We start from the raw sequence: 27,801 nt of genomic DNA, 5'->3' as shown, positions 1-27,801 counted from the left end.
AAAGCAGTACAGCGCCTTACGCGTCCAATACAACAATGCGTTCAGGGTGTTGTTGGGGCTGCCTCGGTTCTGTAGCGCGTCGGGAATGTTCGCCGAGGCACGAGTCGACTGTTTCTTTACGACCATGCGGAAAAGATGCACATCCCTGATTGGCCGGGTCCGGGTCAGCCCTAACAGCATCCTGAAGGCATTAACAGACCGTTATGACTGTCGGTACTTGAACCATTGTACCATGGTTCACTTGCGGACTAAATAATATTAGTAATAATAATGGTTGGTTCGAAGTGGGTATCAGCGGAATGGAATATTTGAAATGTATTCCACTGATAGCTACTTTTAATAAATGTATATTTTTTATTTGATTGGTTTTGTTAATGTTAATTATATTTCAATGATACTATGTACACATATGGACTTATTGTTGTCTGAAATAAAATAAATCATTCATTCATTCATTCATTAAATTAATTGCGTTTAGAATTTGGAACTAAATTATAATAAAAATAGACTTAAAATCTCGTTTTTTTTTTGTTTTAACTGGTTAGTGTATTTAGTAGTTTGTTGGTATGTAATTGAAACGGACATTATACTTAGTCTGGCCATAAACAGTTACAATAAAAAATTTAAAAAAATCTATTGCAAATAACATTTATTACTTTTACAGTGTGTTAGTTTAATACATAAATATAAAACAATTTAAAGTATAAAAAGCTTATTCAAAGTGGTCTCCATTGGCTGCAATACAGTCATTTAAACGTTGAGGCCAGTTATCAATAGAAGCACGCACTCTTTCCATGGGAAAAATTTTCACTGCCAATCGTACGGATTGTTTTAGGGACTCCAAATTATCATGGCGTTTAGAGCAAGCCGTACTCTATAAAACTGACCATAAATCATAATCCAGCGGATTAGACGACGGCCAGTCTTCAGCTCTGATGAAGTTCAAAACGTTCGTTTCCAATGAAGACTGCGTAGACCGAGCTTTATGACCTGGCGCCGAGTCTTGCTGGAAGGACCATTCTTGATTATTGAACATGGTGTTGTTAAGGGGGTTCACTACCTTCTCAAGAATGGTATCTTGATACACTTGTGCCGATGTTTTGATACCTTTTTCACAAAAGTATGGCTCAGTCACTCCTTCATAGCTAATACTCCACCAAACCATCACTGAAGTCGGATAGTGCCCACGTTGCACTCTGTCGACTAATTGGGAAGCTTCCTTAGAGCTTTGAGCATAAATACGGTCATTTTGTTTGTTAAAATGTTGCTCAATTGTAAAAAATTTCTCATCCGTAAACAAATTTTTTCTATGACCTCCCTTTGCGTACCGCTTCAGTAGTTGTTTCGATTTTACCACCCTATTCTCTTTTAAATTATCAGTTAAGAAATGACCAGTACGTCTCTTATAGGCTGCAAGTCCTAAGTCATCTTTTAAAATACGCGACATGGTTCTAGGTGCTATCTTCATCTCCCGAGATAAAATCTTTTGCTTTCGGACAAGATTTCTTCGAATTCTTTCCCTTACTGCTTTGACCACCTTTTTCGTACGAACACTATGTGGACGGCCAGATCTTTTTCTGTCACAAACAGAGGAGGTCTCATTGCACCTATTAATAGCCCGGTACACAAACATTTTACTAATACCAACCGTATGGAGAGTTTTAAAAATTGCATTTGGCTTCATACCTACTTTGTGTAATGCAATCACAGCGATTCGGTTCTCTTTATCACCCCACTCCATTTTAATATCGCAAAATATTGTACAATGTATTGACGCCAAAATGAGAAAACTCAATGAGCAATCATATAAAAATGAGATTCCAAATTCAAATGTAATATTTTGTTTATTTTTAATTGTAACAGTATTTATGGCCAGACTAAGTAAAAAATATTTTGTTTCTGCAGAGGAAGGCATTATTTGACATACATAATAATTATGTATATTATGTTTATGTACATAATAATTATGTATATCAAATAAAATTTCAATACGTTCAAAAAGTATAACAGCAATTGTATAGATCTTATTTTAGTTTATAGATTTATTATTTACCGTAAGCCTAAAAGAGAGCCCAACGCTGATTTCCTCGTCAGGGCGTTTTCTTTTGATATGACAGCGTAATCTGGTCAAATTCTAGAACTAGCTTACTCGTTCTACATCTCTCGTACACTAGCTCCATTTTGGAAATCGATTAAAATGTGATCTGCTAGAAAAGATTACTAAAAAGATTTTCATTAACTAAATGTAACGAATACAAATCGACGATGCCTCTTTCAAAAATCTTGTGCAAACACATTTGTAATCGCTTCCGATCCGGAAATCGTTCATTTCAATATATTTGGTATTGTAATCTGCTAGAATGGACGCTGCATTGCCACTAACATATAAATTGGAACAGTAAATACTTCTATTTGTCCTCACACAGAAGAGGACCTAGGTTGGGGCCTTTAAATCCACTACTGTAGACGACTAGATCATTTGGCCTGTAAAAGTGTTTATATAAAAGGTGAAACAAACATTATTCTTGGTGAAATATAATGAATGTACAGATTCGTGAACAAATCGATGTGTATTTTAAAAGTTATTTACTGAGTCTGAGCTATATCCCTGTTTAGAAACAACAGTATACGTGTTTAGGATGAAAATATCCAAGAATCTTTGTATCAAATATAATATTTCGTTTAACTATTGCATTTTTAATTAATGTAAGTTCATTAAGGAATCTTATCCCTAAAATGTCAAAAACCAAAATATATTTGAAATTATAACATAAAATATAGATGATTATTATTTAAATAAAAATCATTTAATAAAAATCGCTGTTCACATTCGAACGAAGCTACTAACAACTGAGAACTCTGCAATACTCGTCGAACGAGATTTCATAGCGCTCAGGAAACACCGTATAGGGAAGTTAATTCCAGAGCGAGGAGGTACGCAGCCAATAAGATCTCTGAAAACGCACCGCTGAATGCAGTAGTTCTAGATATTATAGATGAATATGATATATTATAGATGATGATAAAGAAGGCAGCTTCAATCCCTAATATATTTTTAAAGTTTCTGTTCATTACAAACAAACAAGAGGAAGTTCTTATTTTGAAACGCCTTTTAATTATTTACTGTATTGAATTTCAAGGTACTTTTTCTTCAAATACCTCTTAAAATATTAATTTATAAATAAACGATTCATTAGAAACATTCGTAGTATGAATAAGTACATACGAAATTCTAGGTTCAGTATCAATAATGCAACATCAATCAAACCTAGTATTGTTGTTCGTCGTTCTCTAGTCGTTGGTTGATATAATCAAAACTACTGTTACGGTCAAATCTTGCGTTTATTATTGTTATTGGATCATTTCGGACGTTTTATTTTTATTTTATTGCTTTGATCATTGGGCGAGCTCACGGCCCATCTGAAGTTATCTGAAGTTAAGTGGTTACCGGAGCCCATATACATCTACAACGTAAATGCTGCCACCCACCTTGAGACAAAAGTTATAAGGTCTCACTTATAACAGCACAACGGCTGCCATACCCTTCAAACCGAAACTAATGCTTCACGACAGATATAGGCAGGGTGGTGGTACCTACCGGTGTGAACTTACAAGACATTTTACCTTCAGTAATTACCCAAATTATAATTTTGCAGGTTTGATTTTTATTACACGATGTTATTCCTTCACCGTGGAACTCAGTCGTGAACATTTGTTAAGTACGTATTTCATTTGAAAAATTGGTATTCGTCTGGGGGATTCGAACACAGTTGCATCTCTGCATACGAATGCACCGGACGTCTTATCTTTTAGGCCACCACGACTTCAAACGACTTCGTTTCGATTACTTTACGATTTTCGCGGTCACGGACGACTAATCAATGAAACACTCTGTAAACTTTATTTTTTCATAGATTAATTCGAGTTTATGTTCCCCTAGTCATTGTTCCGTTTTAAGGGAGGATTGGGGCCATTTTAAGGCCAGAGATAACGAGTTTAATGATTCGTTAATGAACCGCCGTGCGACCAAACGGATTAGTGGCGACCGATACATTTTATGCATATAGCCATTACGTTAATCGTGTTTTAAAAAATATCAATTTATTATAAACATACATGTAAGTAAGATACCGTGACAATCAATGGACAATTGACACCACAAAATGGAAAGGACCGCAGGACGGGTGCCCGGTGGCAGGACGAAATTGTATCCAAAGCAGGAAGTACTAGATGACCACTGCTAAAGATAGGGAAAAATGGAATTCTTTGGGGGCTTTTACCCTGAGGGGTCCACATTAGAAGGAGATTAAATAGCACGAGTAGTAGATTTATTATGGTTGCTTAGTAATATAATTATTAAATACCAAATAAATTAAACTCTATTTAATTATTGTGGAATAAAATAAAGCTATTTTATTTATTTGTTATATGTAAGTATATACAGCCGGTTACGAAAATTGACACACGGGGGCCACCTGCACCAAATTTTATTACTGCTACCAACTTAGAGATACGAGATCGAAACGACAATTTGCATCAGATATCCGCTACCGGTACCACTTACTATGCTACGCTTCAAATTAAAACGCATCAGCCGTTACGGCGGAGAAAGGCTTTTTTGGTTCAATAAACAAATGAAACAGTAGACTGCACAATGCTGAAAAGGAGTAGCGTCTGTTGACATTAAACACGAACTAATCAACGATTTCCGTCAGCCGTAGTCGACGAGGAAGTCACAGCGCGATTTACCATTCCGAGGGAAGGAAGGTTGTATTTTCGAATATGTAATTATTTTTCCATCTTGAGGCGTTTGATTCCAAATGGAACGAAAATTCATACTTGGCACGGCCTTCAGAAATGAAGAACACGAAAAAGGAAGATAATGTCTTTTTTGTGCAATATTTTCATAAACATAATCCTTATAGGTAGGTCGAATATATCTTCGTGGCCCAAAAGCATAAGACGCCCGATTTTTTCTAATGAAAGACGTACTTATCATAAACAATTTACACGATAAAGAAATAAAGAAAATGTAATAAAAATTAAGCCCCCCGTAATTATACTTTGAGTGATTACTGGAGGTAGGGCGTCTTATAAGATTTCACAGGTAGGTGCCATCGCTCTGTCTATTTCTACCGCGACACAATATCGCGTTCCCGTCAAATCTTTTTTGGATGGAGTGTTTGACGAATTAGGGCTCCGCTAAGAATTTCAAGAGATTCTGGCTTTGTTCAGAGATCTATAACGTCGTGAAGGTCTACATTATTCGCATATCAAGGCGCCCCGGCGGGGATCCGGCAAAATCGTGATTGAATCCTCCGGAAGGATTCTATGTCCGTGTGGCCGTATGATCGAACAATTTCCGGTTTAAAGGATGGGACCCTCATCCGGTCTAGGCAAAAAAGTAATACTTTTTATAAAACTAAACAATTTTTGTTATTTCTCCGCATGTATACATTATACATGCGTGTGTTGCACTTAGACTTAGTTTAAAGTGTTTTCATTTTATAACGATATACATAATACGAGTTGTCGCTTCGGTAGCGCCATGTTCACAAAAAGCATTTTCCATTGTTTCGACTAACATCGATTACTATGCTAAGAGTACCCAATACAGATGTCCGGGACGTCCCATTGCGATCTTGACAGGAACTTGAAACTTTTCAAATATGCAGTGTAAGTCAAAGGGCAGAACGTACGTATCTTATGGAAAAAAATATACTGCTGTTTTCCGAATTATTGAAATATTAAATGGGACAGCCGTTTTACCAGACAATCAGACCTCATGTCTCAAGGCCGCATTCCTGTGGTGATGTCAATGCGCACCGCTAAGCTCACAGCCCATTTAAGTGTATACCGGATCCCATACACATCAAAAACGTAAATTCCACCTTAAGACATGAATTGTAAATCTTAATTTTATAATACAACGGTGGCCCCTACTCTTAAAAGCGGAACGCATTACTGCTTCGGAGACAGAAATCGACATTGTGAACCACAAAGCGCCCTTTTTTTCGGACCGGTGGCCAAAACTTTTTTTTATTGCTTGTATGGATGGATGAGCTCACGGTACACCTGGTGTTATGTGGTTACTGGACTTACTGGAGCCCATAGACATCTACAACGTAAATGCCGCCACCCACCTTGATACATGAGTTTTACGTCTAAGATTTGCAGTATAACGGCTGCCCCACCCTTCAGACCCAAACGCATTACTGCTTCATGGCAGAAATAGGCAGGGCGGTAGTACCTACCCGTGCGAACTCATTAGACGTCCTACCACCAGTAATTACGCAAATGATAATTTTGCGATGAAACGCGCAACACTACTACACGATGTTATTCCTCTACCGCGGAAGTCATTCGTGAAAATGTCATTGTGTTAAATACATAAATCATTGCAAAAATGGCATGAGTCCATACGAATGCACTAGACGTGTTATTTACTCTTTAAGCCAAGACGACTCCAATGAGCGAGAGGAATGAAACATTTGTGATTTAAAAAGTAATTACTGAATAAAAAGTAAGGGCGGTTCTAAACGGTTATAACTTTAACATGATTCGGAATGCAATTTGACCGCTGAAACGAGAGACCAGCAATAAATTCAGTGGTTGATTTTTTACAAAATATGTGGTGACATCAGATTCTTATTGTAGCTGAAATTGTAGATGACGCAGCGCACGACATAATATTCCACAATAAGGGTTCTATCTTGCGACAAATTACAAAAAGTGTCTTATGTTTACGTGAATAGTAATATATTTTTTTTAAAAGTATTACAACAGCGTACTTACGTCACGAATATCGTACACTTACGTACATTTGAATTTTGTAAAGCGCAGACACATCAATTTTGGTGTTTTAATCATCAACTAATTGTAAAATTAAAATGGTACGCCGATTTTAATAATTGCGGAAGTTACAAGCCACCGCAGAACCAGTTTTTTTATGAGATTCATATCATGTTAAGACGACTATATTCCGAAAATGATTTTTAAGGTTTTAAGGTTAGACTTCTGTTTAGACTCGTGGTTAGACATTTGAAACTCCTTATTTTATTTACCTACATAAGAGTAATATTTTGCTTACTACTTAATAAATAAAGTCAATGCGATTATAAGTTTTATTTATATAATAATAAACTGATGGTTGTGGAAAAGCACTTCAACAACACGATGCAATAAAAATCACACAAAAGCGGCGAATAAAAATACAAAGTCGGGTCCGAAATCTAAAATAATAATAGGTTTGAAAATAAATAATACACTTTCAGATTTACCGCACGCACACATATTTACGAATAATTCAGCAACCAAAACATCAAACAAGTTCAATGCTTCTAGTGTCAAACAGACAGCGGCAGCTTGACTTTGGCATTAAACAATGACCATATACTACAGAACTCTATGGGTTTGATGCTAGCTTGATCAAATTTTCCCCAAACTAATGTTGTCGTGGTGACGCAATAACACGACTCTACCTCACTCGAGGATCGTTGAGGAATATTGTAATGTCGACTAAAAATACCAAACTCGAGTAAGTTTGGGAGGAATGCTCAAGCAGCATCGGATGAGCTAAGAGTGGAGGACTATTTTACAAAACGTCTAAAGATACGGGCATGAGAGTTTAGTGGAATTTTTGGAAGAACTTGAGAAAATACATTTAGGGATTTTGCTTTATTTTAATATAAACGATTTATAAACCATAATTAAACACTGAATTAACAAAATAAAACAATTCACAAAACTAAGCACCTCGCGTTCCCACCAAAAGATGTTAAACAGAGTTAGTTATAAAAGAAATACATATTTCACATTTGAATTTGGAAACTGTCTTTTTCATATTTTAATTCCTGCGCGTTATTTATTTTGACACCGGTAAGGTCGCATCGCTCGTAACGAGTACACCGATCGCTTTATCACGGCGATTTAAAAGTGGCAGCTTATAAGAAACGCACTGGACACTATGTACTCAATCGTTTTTTTTTTAAAATAGAACGTAGGTATTAAGCGGCTTTAATGACGGTTCGTAGGAATGTTAGTTAGCAATTAGTGACTATACCATAATTTTGTGGAAAACTTTCAAAACTTCGCTCGCGATGTATTACGATTATAGAGAAGGTGGTTAGCCCTCTTAACAACACCATGTTCCATAACAAAGATTGATCCTTTCTTGACTTCACGAGAGTTCAAGACTGGCCGTCGTCTAAGCCTGATCGAATGAACTTCATTTTTTTTGAAATAGTATTTTGTTTAGTTTTTTTTTATTGCTTTTGATTGGCGGACGAGCTCACAGCCCACCTGATGTTAAGCGGTTACTGGAGCGAATAGACATCCACAACGTAAATGCGCCACCCACCCTGAGATATAAGTTCTAAGGTCTCAAGTTTAGTTATTTCTAATATTGCCTTTATTTGCTGAAGTTAGTATCAAGCAGTGAAGTTATCCAGATCACTTGATAATTATAATAATAATTAAGCCCTTCGAGTTTTATTAGGCCTTAGCAATATTAATAGTACCTAAATTATATTATATATAGCCAAAGGTTGTATAGTTCGAGTGTGGATGTCATCTGATATATTTATAGTAATTGACGAATTATGAAATCTATTTCTAATCAATCTCACTAGTAACATTTGTAGGTACCTCTTAGAACACGTGCTTTATTTACTTCAAAAAGAGTAAATTTGATTTTTCATGATGATAGCCTCACTTTGCTCCATATCCATATTTAATGTTTCAAGGATGTTAATGCTCACAGAAATGCACATACCAATGAATGCCTAACAAAATTCAAAGCAACTGACCATGACGTATAAATAAATGTATGTAACGTTGAATAATCACAGGAATATAATAAACAGAAACAATATAGATTGAAAAAATGTTTAGCGCAAAATCTGAAGTGATACATTTCAGTTATATGTCTGAAATTTATTCTTGTAAAATATTGGTTTCTTGTTTTAGTTATTAGGTTGTTCTCGGTGTATAAGGTTTTTTTTATGATTGAAGGATTACTGGTGGCCCTGAGGCCTTTCCAGTTTCACCAGGACAAATGGGCGAGCAAAGGCTCAGGGTATAAGGCATATGTCTTAATATAAGCCCATAAGGTGTTGAGATTAGCGGGGATCTGCTGGATGCAAGCAGCACAGGACCAATCCTTCCCCAAGCCTTGGGGTGAGGCTTGGCGGAGGATCCGTTTCGTTAATGATCATGGTATCGGAGCAGTAACCGTCTACAACGACAGTGATGCTCCGCCTATCCAAAAAAGCTAGCTATCCACATACAAACTCTCTCGGGGTTTCCGTAAGATGGTAAATTCGACAGAAGTGCCCAATACCAGACCCTGCCAAAAGCCTTCGCGATATCCTCGCCCTTGCTCTCCAAGACTTCAGCCCACCTGTGAGTAAGGTATACAAAAAGATCGCCAGCTGAGCGACCATGACGGAAACTGTACTGTCGGTCACTGATCAGCTGGCGATCCTCAAGATACTTCAGGAGTTGCGTAATTATTATTCGGTCCATCACATTGGAAAGCAAGGAAGTTATCGCGATAAATCGATGGTTCCGACCGTTCACCCTTCGAACGGAACCCTGTTAATACTATACCAGAGGCGATAAAAACGCGTTAGCGCAGGTGTCAGCTTAGGGGTCCATGCTTTCAAAAGGACTGCAGCCATGCAATCTGGTCCATTCGATTTATGGACGTCTAGGGCCCGGAGCTCCCGCCTGTCTGCAACTGTGTGCAGTAGATCTCCGTCATAGAGCTATCACACCAGCGGATGTTCGGTGGTGTGGCACCGTCATCCATAGCCGAGTTCGAGGCGAAGAGTTTGATCAGAAGGTCAGCCTTTTCTTTCACAATATGGGACAGACTGTCATCGGACTTGCGTCGTGGTGAGAGACTAGACCGGCGAGAGCTTCCTTCTGCAGTTTTCGCATAGGACTAAAAAGCACGGCTCCCGGAGGGATATCTCTTAAGTCACAATAACATTGAAGAAAACCATTACTGTTAAAAAAATGGAATGTATCAAAGTAGTACTAGTAGAAGACCAAGCTCCAAAGCTTGTTGTTGTAAAAAATGTTCAAGGGTAATCAATATAGAAGTGAAACTACAACAGAATATAGTAGTACCTCTGCAAATAAGCTAAGAAGTACTGATGAATTAGAATAGAATGTCAAACATTGTATGACTTATTGCATTATTAAATACATAACAGTTTTTTTACATTCCCACAGTTATTACAGTTATTAAGTAGGTAAAGAATGTAATGGTGGTATGAGAAGACTGAAGGCATACTGTATGGTGCTGGAATTGCAGATTAATTTAAGTACACATTTAATTCTATTTTTTTTGAGAAACTACTTATTTGAAATTTAAAAAAAGTTTATCTCAAAACTACTTTTTTCTGTCTTAAGTTGATCAATTAAAAAAAATACTCGACTGATTCATTCAAAATTAAAATGTTATTAAGTACACTGGCAGCCATGGCTAGGACGAAAATGAAAATTTTCATCAAATATTTATAATTGTTTTAAGTTGTTTTACTTTTTTAATTTGTTTTAAAATAAACCTTGTAAAAATCTGGTTCCCAAATTGTAATTTTGACAATACGGCATTTTGTTATTTATTTTTTTCATTATACTTTCTGCAATAAGTATACTCATATTAATTAAGAATAATTTTTAATTGTTTAATTTCAGGTAAGTGTGCACATATACAGCAGCAAGGTTAAATTTTTTCAAAGCAATGACTTCAGGGCCATTTATAAATAATAATTTTCTTAATATTTCCAGTTATGTAATAATTTATAAGTAATAAAACATACCTACAAAATTAAAATAACATTATAAATATCTTTTATGAATATTTTTTTTTAAAAGCAGTCTAATTCTGACTTGTTAGACTGCAAGGTGCCCTCAAGGGTAGGACAGGTATTAAACTATACAATTGAGACTTGAAGCTCTTGCTTCAAGGCAGCATTCACATTGTCATTTCCATCGGCTCCTGTAATCAACAACCAGTACTAGGTGGGTTGTGAGATTGATTACCATCAAGAGGATTTCTTTTTACATATAACCGTAACATATTTTCCCTGGTGTCATTTTAAAATTTAGATGATGTGGCTATGAGAAGAGTCATAATAACAGCACATCTCTCCCATCATCGTACCCCTCGGGACGCCGGACTGGCAGTTGTCGGCGCCACAACCACCAGCCCTCTCGGTATAATAACATACTAGCAATGATTTTTCTGTTATTACATCACAGTATATACAAGATACAATAGCTCTTCACTATTGTGGTTTCAAAATAGTGTTTAGCAAAGTTGCACAAAGCAATGCAATTTGTTTTAAAATCATATTATCTGTTACAATTGCAAAGCCTAAACATTGCTGTGTACATATTATGGTGTAGTAACAATTAAAAGATACATATTTCAGATTTTATACTTAATTGTTGTGCTTTTTAATGCAGTATCTGAGTTCTAATGTGACGACCTCTGGCAGCTGTTTGCAGCATTTTAAAACATAGAAACAACGCAAAAGCTAAAGCTATACTCACTGTCCACGTTGTGATGTACTAGCCTCGTCGATAAAATCGGCCATTCCTCGTATAAGACCATGGAAACTTCACGAATTTGCCCTTGTTCCGCAACAGTCAATACTCTTTAACACTAGCACTCGAGTTATGTTTTTTGATAATCTAAGCACAATATCCGTTTGATTTACATATACAAATACCGACGAACCGGTTGAATGGTACGGAATTTTAAATATTAATTAAAATAAAATAAATTTCCAAATTATCCGATGTTACTTTCGTGTCTGTCAACATATCATACAAGTGTCATAACTGTCATACATCACAGGGAACATTAGTAGGAAATGTCAAAGTGTGTCAAAAACTAACTTTTATGAACCGCTATAGAAAGCAGAGTATTAAATACACTTGACATTGGCGAAATCTAAAAGGAAACGCCATAAACCTAAGAGATAGATAGATAACTTTTATGAACCCTATAAGATAAACGTTATGTAGCTACCTACTTTAAACCACTGAAGTAGGAAGCTATCTATGCTTTAAACTACCTACCTCAAATCTAACATACTAGGTATGTAATCTCCTTTTTTTTAAATTCCTTCGTGTTATAAGTTTTACAGAGTCATTACAAATCTTATCCAAAAATTATTTTGTTTTATATTATTCAAATTATAAATAAGACTAGTGGTCCCGCAGTAGTTGAAATTCGACTAATTATAATTACTTGAAATTATAAGTTTGAACATTAACATGGTTATATTGTCAAAGACTTATAAAATCACAAATTTCGCTAAGACTACATTATAGACAAATAATATTAAAGATAAACAATATTAACTATCCTCAATCCTCAATTGGACCACAGAGTTTATGCTTTTTTTTTAAGGAATTTTATGTTCTGGTAACTAAGACTTTTAAGTCATGTTTTATTTTAATTTATATCCTATTTTTATGAAAAATTATAGTATTGAGTGAAATGAAATGAAATGAAGATGATTAATTTGAGACATTAATCTACTGGGATGAAATGAAATGAAATGAGATGAGATGATATGGGATGAAATATAATCTCAGTAAAATAGTGGTAATTTACTGAGACTTTTTCAGTGGACTTTTTGGAGAATCTTGAGAGGTTTCGTCCAGCGAGTTTGTTTCATTTTCCCACATTTTGGCACTTTCACAGGTATTAAATAATTAATAAACCACCGTTACTACGCATTTAAACCTGAAGAAACACTAAATAGACCAAATAAAACAAATCACACAACATCACTTCTCGCGTTCCCGCCAAAAAGTCCACACAGCTTAAGCAATAACAAATGTTTGATAGTAAATAAAAAGTATATACATACTTAGTCTGGCCATAAATACTGTTACAATTAAAAATAAACAAAATATTACATTTGAATTTGGAATCTGTCATTTTTATATGATTGCTCATTGAGTTTTCTCATTTTGGCGCCAATACATTGTACAATATTTTGCGATATTAAAATGGAGTAGGGTGATAAAGAGAACCGAATCGCTGTGATTGCATTACACAAAGTAGGTATGGAGCCGCTTGGTATTAGTAAAATGTTTGTGTACCGGGCTATTAATTTAAGCAATGAGACCTCCTCTGTTTGTGACAGAAAAAGATCTAGCCGTCCACGTAGTGTTCGTATGAAAAAGGTGGTCAAAGCAGGAAAGGAAAGAATTCGAAGAAATCCTGTCCGAAAACAAAAGATTTTATCTCGGAAGATGAAGATAGCACCTAGAACCATGGTTGCGCTATGCGGTTGGTAGACCAAAATTGTAACGGTCATCTATTACAAAAATGAGTGTGGACTGTATTTGTGTTGTTTAACTATGACACTTTCTCGGGCCGTGGCGGGAAGAAACAAAGGAACACAACCCGAGGGAAATTGTGAAGGAAAATGCCGTACCTGGAGACGATGGAGTCGTCCGAATCACGGCTGCTAAAAGTGCTTTAAGCCAGTTGGTGTATCTTCTATCTTGCACGACACTGTAATACACTGACACTGATGTTGTATAAGAATAAAGTCTTAGGCCATCTCAATAATTAAATCCCAAATAACTGATTTCTGTAATGCGGAGCGCGCGCGAGGTAACCGCCATATTTTTCTTCTTTTTCTTTTCTGTGCCCGCGTCGCTCGTACTAGCCAATCCAGGGCGCGGGGGATGGATGAGGAAGGGGAAGGTAAAAGTGTCATAGCTGCCATATTATTATAAAAACATCTATCTACAAATCTGTTATGACGCTGGCGCAACCATTCCCCCCCAATTTGAAGGGTTACCTTCAAGAAATAAAAAGCTAACCTACCAAACACCTATGCGAAGATCTAACTATATCTATGTATTTTTAAACTAAATCTAACGATAGTGAAGTTTGTGATAATAATCGACCAGTAAATCAAGGATGTGGCCCTTACGCGGTAAAACTATGGGGTGTTTTTGATCAAATCCTAAGTTGGACTGACTCAAAAGACCACCTACTCGGATGAGTCCATCCTGTAAGAAAGGCTTCAAATTTTGAAAAGGACGCCTGCAAGGCTTATTAGCCTCTAGGTTATTAATTTCTGAAACGAAATGCGCTCGTTGCAGTTCACGAAGAACGATAAGCTCTGCCTTATAAAAATCAGAGGCGACTATGTACTGCTCCTGTGGTAACAGTTTAGCAAATCGGCAAACATATACCACGCAACGTAACAACTTTGACCATGACGAAACACGACTAGCCAACAATAATATACTGAGTCTTCTCTTGGCGCAGAAGTAACAAGAGTGTGCCGTTTTTCTTCTGGCGGTTCAGAGACAGTCGCGGGATTGAAGAGCTTAACTGGCCAATCACAGGGTGCATCTCGTACCCATGATGGACCATGAAACCAGAGCGGATGATTTAATATTAGAGCGGGGGTTAAACCCCGCGAAAGACAATCGGCAGGATTGTCTGTTCCAGCGACGTGATATAGATTTTGAGGTGATAAATCAGATTAAATTTTTGCTACTCTATTAGCAACAAATGTGTCCCAACGGTGGGGAGAAGAATGAGCCCAACACAAAGCTACGGTTGAGTCAGAAAAGCCAGCAATTCTATCAATATTAATGCGGTTGTTACAACTCTTGACTATGGCACCAATGAGCCGCGTCAATAATAGTAAAGCGCAAAGCTCAAGGCGCGCGAGAGAGACGACCTTTCGAGGGGAGACCATAGATTTCGCATTAATAAGGCTAACTGTAATATTGTCGCCATTGCAAACGTGAAAATACATCACTCCTCCATAAGCCTTCTCACTAGCATCTGCGAACCCCACTATTGTGACTACACTATCTCGAGAGATACCTACATGACGTGGGATTTCTATCTGTTCGAGCAAAGGAAGCTCTTCCCTAAAGCGAGCCCATAATCTGGCCACGTTGTTCGGTGCGATGTCATCCCAGTCACACTGAGAAATCCAAAGCTCTTTAATAAGAAGCTTCGCGTATAACACTACAGGTGCTACAAAACCCATAATGTCCCATATGCGAGCGACACAAGACAATATGGTGCGTTTGGTACTAGTTGGCGGGGTCGAACTAATTTTGATACTGAATGTATCGGATGTGGGAGACCAGCTCAAGCCGAGAATCTTATGTGTATCATTGACATCAAAATCCTTAACCGTCGATAGACGATGCGATTTCGGAATCCAGTCCAAAACACGTTGAGAGTTGCTCGTCCACTTAACAAGGTCAAATTGCCCAGTCTTCATTTAGGCTTATCACTTGAGTAGCTGTTTCGATGGCTTCAAGCTCGCATTATAAGCAAAGTCGTCCATATACAGACCAGTATTGATGGTAGCTTTTGACTTGGGGTAGGAATCACCCTCATCAAGAACTAACTGCTTCACAGTGCGAAGCGCGTGAAAAGGACTTGACTTAAGTCCGAAACAACCGCGGTTAAACTGGTAAACCTTTAATGGGGGGGATTAAAGGGGGGTGGGGAAAACCTATATAAAAATCTTTGGAATCTACGATCAGATTCCCGAGTGTCAATACAAAGAAACATTTGTCTAATGTCTGCAGATAGCGGTAAAACAAAAACAAACGAAATTTGACGATAATATCAAACAAATTACCTTGAAGATTTTTACCACAATACAAGATGTCGTTTAAACAAACAGAAGTACTAGTCTTAGCACTGCCTTCCAGAACAACACGCAATTTTGTGGTGAGTTTATCCTCCCTAATGACACCATGATGCGGGATGACATAAGAGGGACCATTTTGCGTCTCATCAAGTACAGCGGGAGCAGGTGAGATGACACCCTTATCTACGTATTCATTTACGACATCGTCGTAGATCTGTTTCAACTTCGGAGATGCCATCATCTTACGCTCTAAGCAAAAAAACCGTTTTTCGGCCATTAGGCGCGAATCACCAAGCGAAAAGGTATCACCCTTAAATGGGAGTGCGACAATATAACGACCACTTTCATCGCGGGTGGTCGTGCTACAATAATAGTCTAATATCCTCAGCGGTCTTATCATCAGGACTCATAACCAGCGGAACATTTAGGTACTTCTTCAATTTCCCAAAAGGGGCGGACGGTGGACTCCAGTGGCGGCTCGACAGCGCAGCAGTATGATACGGTCGAGTAACTATTTATAAGAGCGGGTGCGGATCCAACTATAACAAAACCGAGAACAGTTTCTAAAGCGTGCGGTGCGGGAAAATCGAAGCGCCAATCAAAATATCAACGGCTCCTGGAACGGCGTAAGTATCATCGGCTAACGGCAAACTATCAAAGTTAGCTAACACGAGGTATCTACAGAAACAGTAGGAAGTTGCTCCGTTACTTTATCTACAACCAGCGAGTTTATTTCGAATGAAACATTCAAGCTAAAACGTGATTCAAATTTAATTTTTACGGACCCTTGGATGTCCTTAGTAGACCCCCCTATGCCCTTGACTACGGGGCACGTAGGCTGGTTACTATATTTTAATCCAAGGCGTTGACAACATTCACGAGTAATAAAATTACTCTGTGAGGCGCTATCTAATAGGGCGCGAACAAGATGCGGTTTGCCATGAGTATCAACCATTACAACTCGAGCGGTCGCAAGCAAAACAGTTGTAGCCAAGCGAGCGGAAGACAGCGAGCATAATGTGACGTCATTTGTGTTGCCGTCCGAGTTGGTAGCTGCGGAGCTGTCTGTGCGAGCAGCAGCGACAGCAGCGGCGGGAAGCGCGGGTGAATACGTGAGACGCGTGAGATGTGTCGTACAACGTGTGGTGCCGCCAGCGTGAGTTCGGCCATGCCAGTGCTCGAGCTTGATACTGCTAGCGACGAGTTACCATACATTGGTTGATTACCTGCGCTTGTATTTCTATTGGCTACTATATTACTATTTTTATCAAAATGAAGCAACGTATGATGCTTCAACGAACATTTGCGACAACTATGGCTACTATTACACACACCAACGCGATGTTTATCACTAAGGCAGTTTAAGCACAAGTTATTTGCGCGAACAAAATTATAACGATTTGTAGGCGACAATTTCAAAAACCCAGCACACTGATACAACTGTGTATGATAAGATTTGCACAGAAAACAAGTCGACTTGGCGGGCACGGACGCAGGCAACGCCGCGGTATTTACATAACTATGAGTCGTTCTAAGCGGTCTTAAGACGTTTCTAAATGCCTTTCTGGTTGTCTTTTCGGGACCTCGTGAGGTCGCGTAGTACGCTGAAGTGTTCTTATGTGATTACGTAAAAATGAATCCAATTCATTAAATTTCGGCAATTCAATACCCTTAGTACCCTGATTCGTTTCAAATAAGCGAACAGTTTCGAAGTGTAGCTTTTTTAAGCCAATGTATAAAAAATAAAAAGTCGCTGAGGTCATTGACGTTGAGATTTCTAATAGCCCGAACAGATGATGCAAATATATCTAAGAATTTCTCCAAATTTCGTTCGGAACACGATTAAATAGGTTTTAATTCAAACAATTGATCCAGGTACGCGGTAGCTACGAGGGCTGCACTAAAAGTATCGGGAATGGAATATTTCCACTGTTCCTGTCATATTAAAATCTTTTTAATTGAAAACTCCTTGGTTTTAAAAATCGAATACCATTTATTTATTTAAAAAAAGATTCTCGGTCTTGTCACGAGGTTTTGTCAAACTTGTTTAGTCGTTGAGAAAATGGAATTGACTCGAGAAAATTCAAGAGCGATGATTTATTATGACTTTCGAAGTGGTTTAACACAAAAACAGTGTGTTGACCGGATGATTTCTGCATTTGGTGATGAAGCCCCATCCAAAACCACAATTTATCGCTGGTTTGCTGAGTTTCAACGTGGACGTGTCAAGCTCAGTGATGATCCCCGTCAAGGTCGTCCAAAAACTGCAGTCACCCAAGAAAACGTTGATGCTGTGCGTAAGCTGATTGAGGAAGATCGACATGTGACATACCGCGTAATTCAGGCAACTTTAGACATTGGTTTGAGTCAAATACAAATAATCTTGCATGAACAATTAGGTGTAAAAAAGTTGTTTTCCCGATGGATACCGCATTCGCTCTGTGAAGAGCAAAAAGCGGCTTGCGTTACTTGGTGCGTCAGAACTCTCGAAAGATTCCACGCAGGATCCTCAAATGCTGTATACAACATTGTATCAGGTGACGAATCCTGGATATACGCTTACGAACCCGAAACAAAAAAACCAGTCACGAGTTTGGGTGTTAGAAAATGAGTTAAAGCCAACAAAAATTGTTCGTTCACGGAGTGTTGCAAAAAAAATGGTGGCCACGTTTCTCTCCAAAACCGGCCATGTTACGACTATTCCTCTTGAAGGACAAAGAACGGTTAATGCAGAATGGTATGCTAGCATTTGTTTGCCACAGGTCGTTTCTGAACTCCGTAAAGAGAACTGCAACCGCTGCATCATCCTCCATCACGACAATGCGAGTTCTCACACCGCGCACAGAACAAAAGAGTTTTTAGAGCAAGAAAACATAGAATTATTAGACCATCCGCCGTACAGCCCCGACCTAAGCTCTAATGATTTCTATACTTTCCCTAAAATAAAGAATAAATTGCGTGGACAGAGATTTTCATCACCTGAAGAAGCTGTGGACGCCTACAAAACGGCCATTTTGGAGACCCCAACTTCCGAATGGAATGGTTGCTTCAATGATTGGTTCCATCGTATGGAAAAATGTGTCAAATTTCGCGGAGAATACTTCGAAAAGCAATAAATACATTTTTAAATAATAATGTGGTGTCACTTCGTTAATTCCCGAAATTTTCAGTGCCGCCTATGTATCAACCGTTTATCTTCATATTTGGCTTTGAGTGTGTTCAAAATCAAAGAATAGTTTTTCAATTTTGGATACACCTCGAAAGTTCACAGAAAAAGTGAACTCCACAAATGCCGCAGAAGGCTAATTAGCAAGGAGAAAGTTATTGACAATATAAGGAAGAAAAAATCTAGACTTGATAAAAAGACCATTTCACTTAAGAATGCATTAAAAGTTTTAGAGAAAAGATTTAAACATTGATGTACACATGTCCTACTCAAAAACATATTATTATTTACGCTCAGATAAAAGTATAATTATAGGTAAAACAATTTAACTAACTCTTAAAATACTAACTCAATGTCAAATAATAAAAAAAAAATACAAATATTCGTCTTCACTCCATGTCCTGTCCTGCCGGCTAACTTCGATCGTAAAATTTGATTGGTTGTCCGTCACCCCGATGGAAGTTAAAGACTTGATCAAAGACCTACGTCCTCGCAAGGCTCCCGGTTCCGACGGTATATCTAACCGCGTTATTAAACTTCTACCCGTCCAACTCATCGTGATGTTGGCATCTATTTTCAATGCCGCTATGGCGAACTGTATCTTTCCCGCGGTGTGGAAAGAAGCGGACGTTATCGGCATACATAAACCCGGTAAACCAAAAAATCATCCGACGAGCTACCGCCCGATTAGCCTCCTCATGTCTCTAGGCAAACTGTATGAGCGTCTGCTCTACAAGCGCCTCAGAGATTTCGTCTCATCCAAGGGCATTCTCATCGATGAACAATTCGGATTCCGTACAAATCACTCATGCGTTCAACAGGTGCACCGCCTCACGGAGCACATTCTTGTGGGGCTTAATCGACCAAAACCGTTATACACGGGAGCTCTCTTCTTCGACGTCGCAAAAGCGTTCGACAAAGTCTGGCACAATGGTTTGATTTTCAAACTATTCAACATGGGCGTGCCGGATAGTCTCGTGCTCATCATACGGGACTTCTTGTCGAACCGCTCTTTTCGATATCGAGTCGAGGGAACCCGCTCCTCCCCACGACCTCTCACAGCTGGAGTCCCGCAAGGCTCTGTCCTCTCACCCCTCTTATTTAGCTTATTCGTCAACGATATTCCCCGGTCGCCGCCGACCCATTTAGCTTTATTCGCCGACGACACGACTGTTTACTATTCTAGTAGAAATAAGTCCCTAATCGCGAAGAAGCTTCAGAGCGCAGCCCTAGCCCTAGGACAGTGGTTCCGAAAATGGCGCATAGACATCAACCCAGCGAAAAGTACTGCGGTGCTATTTCAGAGGGGAAGCTCCACACGGATTTCCTCCCGGATTAGGAGGAGGAATCTCACACCCCCGATTACTCTCTTTAGACAACCCATACCCTGGGCCAGGAAGGTCAAGTACCTGGGCGTTACCCTGGATGCATCGATGACATTCCGCCCGCATATAAAATCAGTCCGTGACCGTGCCGCGTTTATTCTCGGTAGACTCTACCCCATGATCTGTAAGCGGAGTAAAATGTCCCTTCGGAACAAGGTGACACTTTACAAAACTTGCATAAGGCCCGTCATGACTTACGCGAGTGTGGTGTTCGCTCACGCGGCCCGCACACACATAGACACCCTCCAATCCCTACAATCCCGCTTTTGCAGGTTAGCTGTCGGCGCTCCGTGGTTCGTGAGGAACGTTGACCTACACGACGACCTGGGCCTCGAATCAATTCGGAAATACATGAAGTCAGCGTCGGAACGATACTTCGATAAGGCTATGCGTCATGATAATCGCCTTATCGTTGCCGCCGCTGACTACTCCCCGAATCCTGATCATGCAGGAGCCAGTCACCGTCGACGCCCTAGACACGTCCTTACGGATCCATCAGATCCAATAACCTTTGCATTAGATGCCTTCAGCTCTAATACTAGGGGCAGGCTTAGGGACCCCGGTAACCGTACTCGTCGAACTCGACAAAGAGGTCGACGTGCAACCTAACCCATGCATCAGCCCGCTGAGTTTCTCGCCGGATCTTCTCAGCGGGTCGCGATTCCGATCCGGTAGTAGATTCATTCGCGAAACAATTGCTCTTGAGTTGTTAGGTCTCCTTCGGAGGCGCTCGGGCAGTTGTTAGCAAATCCCACCCCTCTTGGCTGAGCCTTTGCTCGCCCACCTGTCCTGGTGAAACTGGAAAGGCCTTCGGGCCACCAGTAAACTTTCAATCATAAAAAAAAAAAAAAAAAAAAAAAAAAGATTGGTTGTATTGTACACTGCTTTGTAATAGCAACTTTAAACAATGCGCGTAAAGTTGAATTTGCAAAAGATATGTTTATAGTTAACTACAACTACGTAGATATAATTGGTGAGTGTTTCGGGACAGTTTCGAGTGCTGCTACTTTTGTATGAAACTGTGTATATATCTTAGATTTTTATATATCAATGATTACAAATAATAATTATGCACGTTTGTCAGCTTAAAACCATTTATTATACGGACATCTTGTGTGTCTTTTAAGAACTAAAAGTGGGGCCAGGTGCGATATGCTTCTTATTCATACTAGATGGCAGAAAATGACAAAAAATTTCGGGGAAAAAAACGGTGGACGAAAAATTAATTTTTTAACTTTTTTTTAATTAATTTATGGCTGTATCTCGTGAAATAATATACAGAAACAAAAGTAATTGAAAATTCTTCGGTAAAATTTAATGACACTGGACCTACTTTTTCAGCGCTGAAGACATTCGCTGCACGCAGGCGTACAGCAGTCAATACCTAGTAGGTAGTTTATTAAAGTCGACAGTGATTTTCATTTCATTTTGCTATTATTAGTTACAGTTACGCGATCGTGTTTCGATAGTAAATTGTGATCCAATTCATACCTGTTAGTCTGTTAAGCTCATAAAACGTATTTAAAAACACGATAAATCGGCAAATTCAACCAACGCTTGAGCTCCAAGTAAGTAGGCCTACTTACCAGCATCAGCAGTAGTCATCAAATGAAAAAATATCTTCACAACTGCTACAGGTATAAACAGGAGATCTATTAAACTTCCTGATGTCAATTTTCGTTGTATGAAGAGTATTTTATATCAACAAATTAAGAGGAGCAAAAGTAGCCGAGTAGGTCTTAATTTGTTTTAATATTTAAATTATCTATTTTGTTCGGTTGTTACCAGAACATATGTATCATGTCAGTGTGAATGACTGCTACTATGAATATGAATGGCCTATTATGTGTCCATAATAACCATGTTTTACTTTTTAAATAATACCTTGCATTATTACAGGGTAATATCATCACCTACCTAATTTCCTACTTCCTTTCTTAAGTAGTTAGTAATAGGGAGTGTTGCAAGTACACGCGTTTACCAGAGGAACGCTGATGGTTAATACGTTAATTAATGCGACCACGGATCACGCAACGGTTACTTTCCTTACCAACCAATCTTGGGCCGGTAAAATTTTAAATGTTTCTAACCAAAATGAGTTTAAAGAATGAGAAGTGAAAGAATAACGTGGTTCAAATTACATCATTACTTTTAATAAACGTAGATAAGAATGTTTTGCGCCCAGTAGGTACTACTTCAACTTTCAGCCAGTTGGCTACGGCAGTGGTCATTCCATAGTTTAAACTCGAGCTGCCTTGTCAATTGAATTAGGATACCTACTAATAAACATTATTAATACATAAAATCGTATTGCGTTCGGAGAAATTGGTCATTTCACCGAAATTGTGAAAAATATAACTGTCGCGTTCCCCATTGATAGATTTAATAAGAAGTTGCAGTATACGATCATCGATTTGAAAGATCCCACGGGTGTATTGTGATTCGCGACCAATGTTTAGGTATGATAGGTAGTTGAGCTCGCGATGATTCCCATGTTAAACGGCTTTCTGAACCCCTGAAAAGATATTGACAAGATTCCATTACACTGTACTGTTTGTACGCTGGCTTCGCGTTAGAAATAGGCATGTACTATATCTACTTCTGTGTGGAGGCAACACTAGCATCGGGGGTAGGAAGGGATTAGGTACGAAAAAGCAACGTTTGTATACTCATTAAGGAACAGGATATGTTTGTCTTATATGACAATAAGAACAATATTGGGGATCATGTTTTCTAGAATTTCCTCTACGGGAAGGACATCAAAATTATATTCAAGTAGTCGTACACTCGCGTTATTACACAGTTTAGAAGACAGAACGAGGTCGAGTTTAAAGAACTTAAAATTAAAGGATAAAGAAATGATGAAGGCTGATGTATATTTTTTACATTTATTTACTGGAGATCTTTTGACAACTTTTAGACACATACATCATTGGCTATGATATCTGAAATGCACATGGAATGGAATATACATAACATTAAATGCTTTATATATCGACACACATCGTAACGCATGAGATCAGTGCTTAGTGCGAATAGAACAGCGCCCCTAGCGGCAAACGTAGGCAAGCGTTCCAATTCAATACAAATTTAGAGTTAACTTCTACGCTATCGAGAACGTTAAAAAATTCGCACTAAGCACAGAGCAGTTGTGAAAACCGACCAGTGCACAGCATTAGCATCATCGCGAGTAGCAGGAATCATTAGTCGCATCCGATAACCGTGTACTTTATTACTCTCATCAATGCATCATCATCGCGTTCATTTGCATCGATATATAATTACTTTATGTTATATTATATTAACTAATACAATTCACCACGAAAAGGAATGTTTTAGATTACACATTTATGTTCTATATAGATTTTAAGTTGCAATTACCTCAGTATTCTTATTACGTGCATAGCTATCTATTAAAATGACACAATGATTACATTATAAGAAAAACAAATACCATTTTATTTATGACATCAATATCGGTGGACATTCTGAAGATTTACAACCACATAGAGATGTAATCATTTATCGCTTGTAATATGTAAAATAGAACAGGCTTGCTTAAAACAACAATAATATTATCAAAAAATACATCGTCTTAAAAGTAGTACCAATAAAATATGTAAACTGTCCAAAATATATAAAAATATTATTGTGATGAAATCGATAGAAAAGTAAAAATAATTGATATTTATAAAACACAAAAAAAGGGTTGTAAAGCTATTTACAACTTTATAGGTAAAATAATCAGTGTCTGATAGTCCAAAGTCACAGGTCTTGTTACAAAACAATGGTCAAATAACTTAATTATCTAAATGTGAGGTTGAGTCAATATTCAGTAGGAACAAACAGAACTAGAAAATCAAATTTAAAGGTCAGACAAGATGCATAATCGAAATTAATAAATAACGAAACCATGTTTTTTTTTATTGCCCTTTTAGGCAGACGAGCATACGGCCCACCTGATGGTGAGTGGTTACCGTCGCCCATGTACTTCAGCAATGCCAGGGGCAGAGCCAAGCCGCTGCCTACCGCTATTTTACCTATAGATTGATTCTAACAATAGTAGTCTGAATTTCAGGTTTTAAATATTCTCAATATTTCCAATAATAACATTATGATGCACCCCCGTCAAAACGTAAAGCGGTAATAATAATAATAATATATACTAGGCTTTGTGCCGTACAACTTAGTAAATTTGATTTACGACTAACATTTACATTTAACAACAAGATTTCTTTACTAACTACGTCAATAATTAATTGTCAGCAGTGTTGGCATGATGGCTGACTTACTGAGGGCAGTTTCTTGATAAGTAGTGATAATAACAGGAGAATGTGTTATAACGAGGCCACTATCTTTCTAATTATCGTCCGATATCGTCCCTACAATATTATTATGCACAACATAATCAGATTTCACGTTTAAAATGTTCTCTCTCTGCAAATCAGCCCCTACTGTCTATAGTTTATGCTGTGATTTTATCTAAGCTCACATCAATAACTCTGAAAACCCTTACGTCAAAATATATATAATATATAGCTACATATATGTTTGTTTGACACATTTATTAGTCTATAATATTTTAATAATGAGTTAAATTGGTTAAAGCACCGAGATATTCGGACTCGTCCAAGAATAAAACACAGTACGAGAACACATTGTTATACCAGCAGTATGTAGTGGCATTATACCACTCGTACACTTGAGTTCATACTACGGGATCACATCAAGTATGACCATACATTACATATTTTTAATAAATATGTTTTGACACATTAATATGTAAGAACTTAGATATATGTATATTTTATTTATTTATTTTTGATAGTAGATATGTTTTACACCGAGAATATAGGAGAAAGCGCCTGCTTGTGAAGTTTTAATGAGGGACATAGGCAGATAATTTTAAATAACTTATTACGGTTTATGTTAACTTGGGATATGTGTTTAATTTCAGAAAGTTCTCCAAATATTTTAGATAGTTAATTTAATAAACCACCGTCTTCTCAATGTAAAACAATAAGCGATATCTTTCTAACATCAATATTTGTATTTATTTATATCAATATATATTTGGAAGGGATTTTTGAATGCGAAGACCTCGAAAAAATTTATAACTTTCCCAAACAATCACTTGAAACACTAATTCTAACTACGTACACAACATTCATGATGCGCAACGGCGCTAAAATACAATTATATGTTTTGAAACAAGGTTCATCGTGACCGTTCGTTTGTTACATCTGACACTAACGTCCTTGACTCATTTAGACACAATGTCTCAATAATAATCTCAATCACAACCATGAAATCCTCTTTTGGTTAACGTGAGAAGCTTTACCCTGATTTGTAACAAACGATCGAACGTTCGATAAACAGACAGAATTAAGTCGTACGTGGCGTCTTTTATGACATTTCGCCTTTTCGCATTAAAAGTGTACATTTTCCAATAATATTCGAAATTGAGTTAATATGCGTAAACCTTTGGTATCACCAGTATTTTTCTTTCCAGTTTTTTTTTACTTTGCCTATGTTTTGACTACTATTAACAAAATTAATACATAATTTTATCTTAATTTAAAATACAGTTAATGTAACTGGTAAAAAATAAAAAATAAATGTTGCAAATATGATTAATATTAAAAATATTACATATTAAACCTTTAAAACACTCTCCTGTAATATTAGTAAGTTTTGAGATTATACAGTTTTAATGCGAGAAGACGATTTATTTGCTTGGTTGGTTGGTTGGTCAATGCCAACTCTAGTTGTTCGAATCGTGGTTGCGCCGCTCGATGTTGTCCTGATCATGTTGGATGGTTCTCAGTGTTTCTGCGGCGGCGTCCGATCGAATCAACTTTGTGCTCTTTAGATGAGCACTTCGTGGTGCAATAGCTATTTACGCGGCTTGGGGGCCGGCTTGCTCTGTCGGTTCTCGGCTGGCTTCGGAATCTGAAATTTTTAGAAACATAAATTTATAATTAAGCCCATTAAGATAGTTTCGCGGCTCGATGGTGAAATGCACATCTCTTATGTATCGTTTTTTTTGGATTTCTTAAATTATAATATATGAGAGAAAGGCTGGTTCCATGGCGTTTTAAAAATTCTCTTCATCATTATCGTTGCCTTCCATAGTGACAGTAATTAAAAATCAGTTTTCCAATGAATTCCATATACATATTACATTTCAAGTGTATAACGATGACAACGGAGAGCTCTGCTCCATTCGACTGCTCGAGCCGGAGTGTTTTGTGCGTTTTTCTTTCCCTACCTATTCTAGTAAACTAGTAACGAGGGATTATTCTAGATTTGTCGAGCTAGTCGTTACTCGTTACGTTGAGCTCACGGAGCTCAAACCTACCGACGTTGCTAACACGAACCGTAGCAAGAGCCGTGCTTCGCAGAATCTACCGCCGGATCGGAAACGCGACCCACTAAGAAGATTCGGTGAGAAACTCATTGAGCTGTGTCTGTGGGCTAATTTACTCGTCGAGCGACGGGTTCGACGAGAACGATGACCGGTGCTTGAGGTACCTAAAAGCACCGTCAGTGGATCGGGAGGATCCGTAATGACGTGTACTTTGTGCGACAATAGTCACTCGTATTTATAGTAAAAAGTGGGGGTAGCTTAGTCATGAATTCTCATCATATCTCATTCAGATCAAGGAATCAATTAATTTCAACCATTTTTGATTAACTAAATAGTAACGTTGTGCCGACATATACTATCCCTTCTAGTGGAATACGATGTGTTAACGATTGTAACTTGATCTATACCTGTCTATCTGTGTACAACTTAATTAGAGCAAAATTCTTTTTTTAATTTAATTTATTTTTCTTTAATTAATTAGACCGTAATCAGATAGGAATTTCATAAAATTAGATTTGAACTATTATTTAAACGGATTTATTATGTACTATTTTTCAAGAATTGTTCAGGTTACTTCAGGGCATTGTACATGAAGTCAATAAATTAAATGGAACATAATCACGTTATAACATTTCGGGTGTGAAGTGTATACAAATAGACTCGTAACACAAAACACTATTTGTCGCATTAAACGCGCCGTTATCAGTATTTTTTTGGTTTAGTTTCAAGTGTAACTCTTATCATGTTATTACACACTATCCCGATGTTAAAAGATATTGTTAAAACGTAATAATGTTGCCAAAATTACGCCGTAGTAAAGTTTATGAAGTGTTAAGTACATTTACAATAAATATATATATATAAATATATGTATATTATTTTTCGGTTTTTATTACAAACTTGATTATTTTAGTAACTATAGAATTTTGAAAAAAAAACACCAAATCTGTTGTAAATTTACATAATGATTTTTTATACTTTACTCCGTTTAAATCCAATATGCCTAAGTGGACTAAAATGATAACAGTCATTTGACTATACAACTTTTTTTTAACAAATAGCCAATGTGTAGCAAATATTAAACTATCATACTTTCTTAATTTCTTTTGTTAATATTAGGGTAATAAATGATTTATCAACATTAAAAAAAACCGTAATATTTTTACGTTGTTAAATAAGATTGTTGATATCGCACAAAAATGTATT

The 27,801-nt window shown here is 37.5% G+C and overlaps 2 protein-coding genes across 4 annotated transcripts in view; both read right to left on the bottom strand.

Annotated features, from left to right (window-relative positions):
* cyc (basic helix-loop-helix ARNT-like protein cyc) overlaps positions 1 to 11,851 on the bottom strand; it is a 112,291-nt gene extending 100,440 nt beyond the window's left edge. For both annotated transcript variants that reach the window (XM_028171032.2, XM_028171031.2), the window contains exon 1: positions 11,566 to 11,851. Coding sequence is in view for 1 of the 2 variants with exons in the window: in XM_028171031.2 (XP_028026832.2) it covers positions 11,566 to 11,609 (44 nt within the window). In the remaining variant the exon portion in view is untranslated. The remainder of the gene's footprint in view (positions 1 to 11,565) is intronic.
* Positions 11,852 to 23,099: 11,248 nt separating this feature from the next.
* Positions 23,100 to 27,801, bottom strand: part of pins (G-protein-signaling modulator pins) — a 58,582-nt gene continuing 53,880 nt past the window's right edge. For both annotated transcript variants that reach the window (XM_028171075.2, XM_089732040.1), the window contains exon 10: positions 23,100 to 26,177. In XM_028171075.2, coding sequence (XP_028026876.2) covers positions 26,121 to 26,177 — 57 coding nt within the window. In that variant the 3' untranslated portion in view covers positions 23,100 to 26,120. The remainder of the gene's footprint in view (positions 26,178 to 27,801) is intronic.

Source organism: Bombyx mandarina, chromosome 01, assembly GCF_030267445.1.
Source record: "Bombyx mandarina strain Sakado chromosome 01, ASM3026744v2".
NCBI classification, from domain to species: Eukaryota; Metazoa; Arthropoda; class Insecta; order Lepidoptera; family Bombycidae; genus Bombyx; species Bombyx mandarina.
Note: the sequence above shows the minus strand (reverse complement) of the source record. Positions and strands in the feature narration are given on the sequence as shown.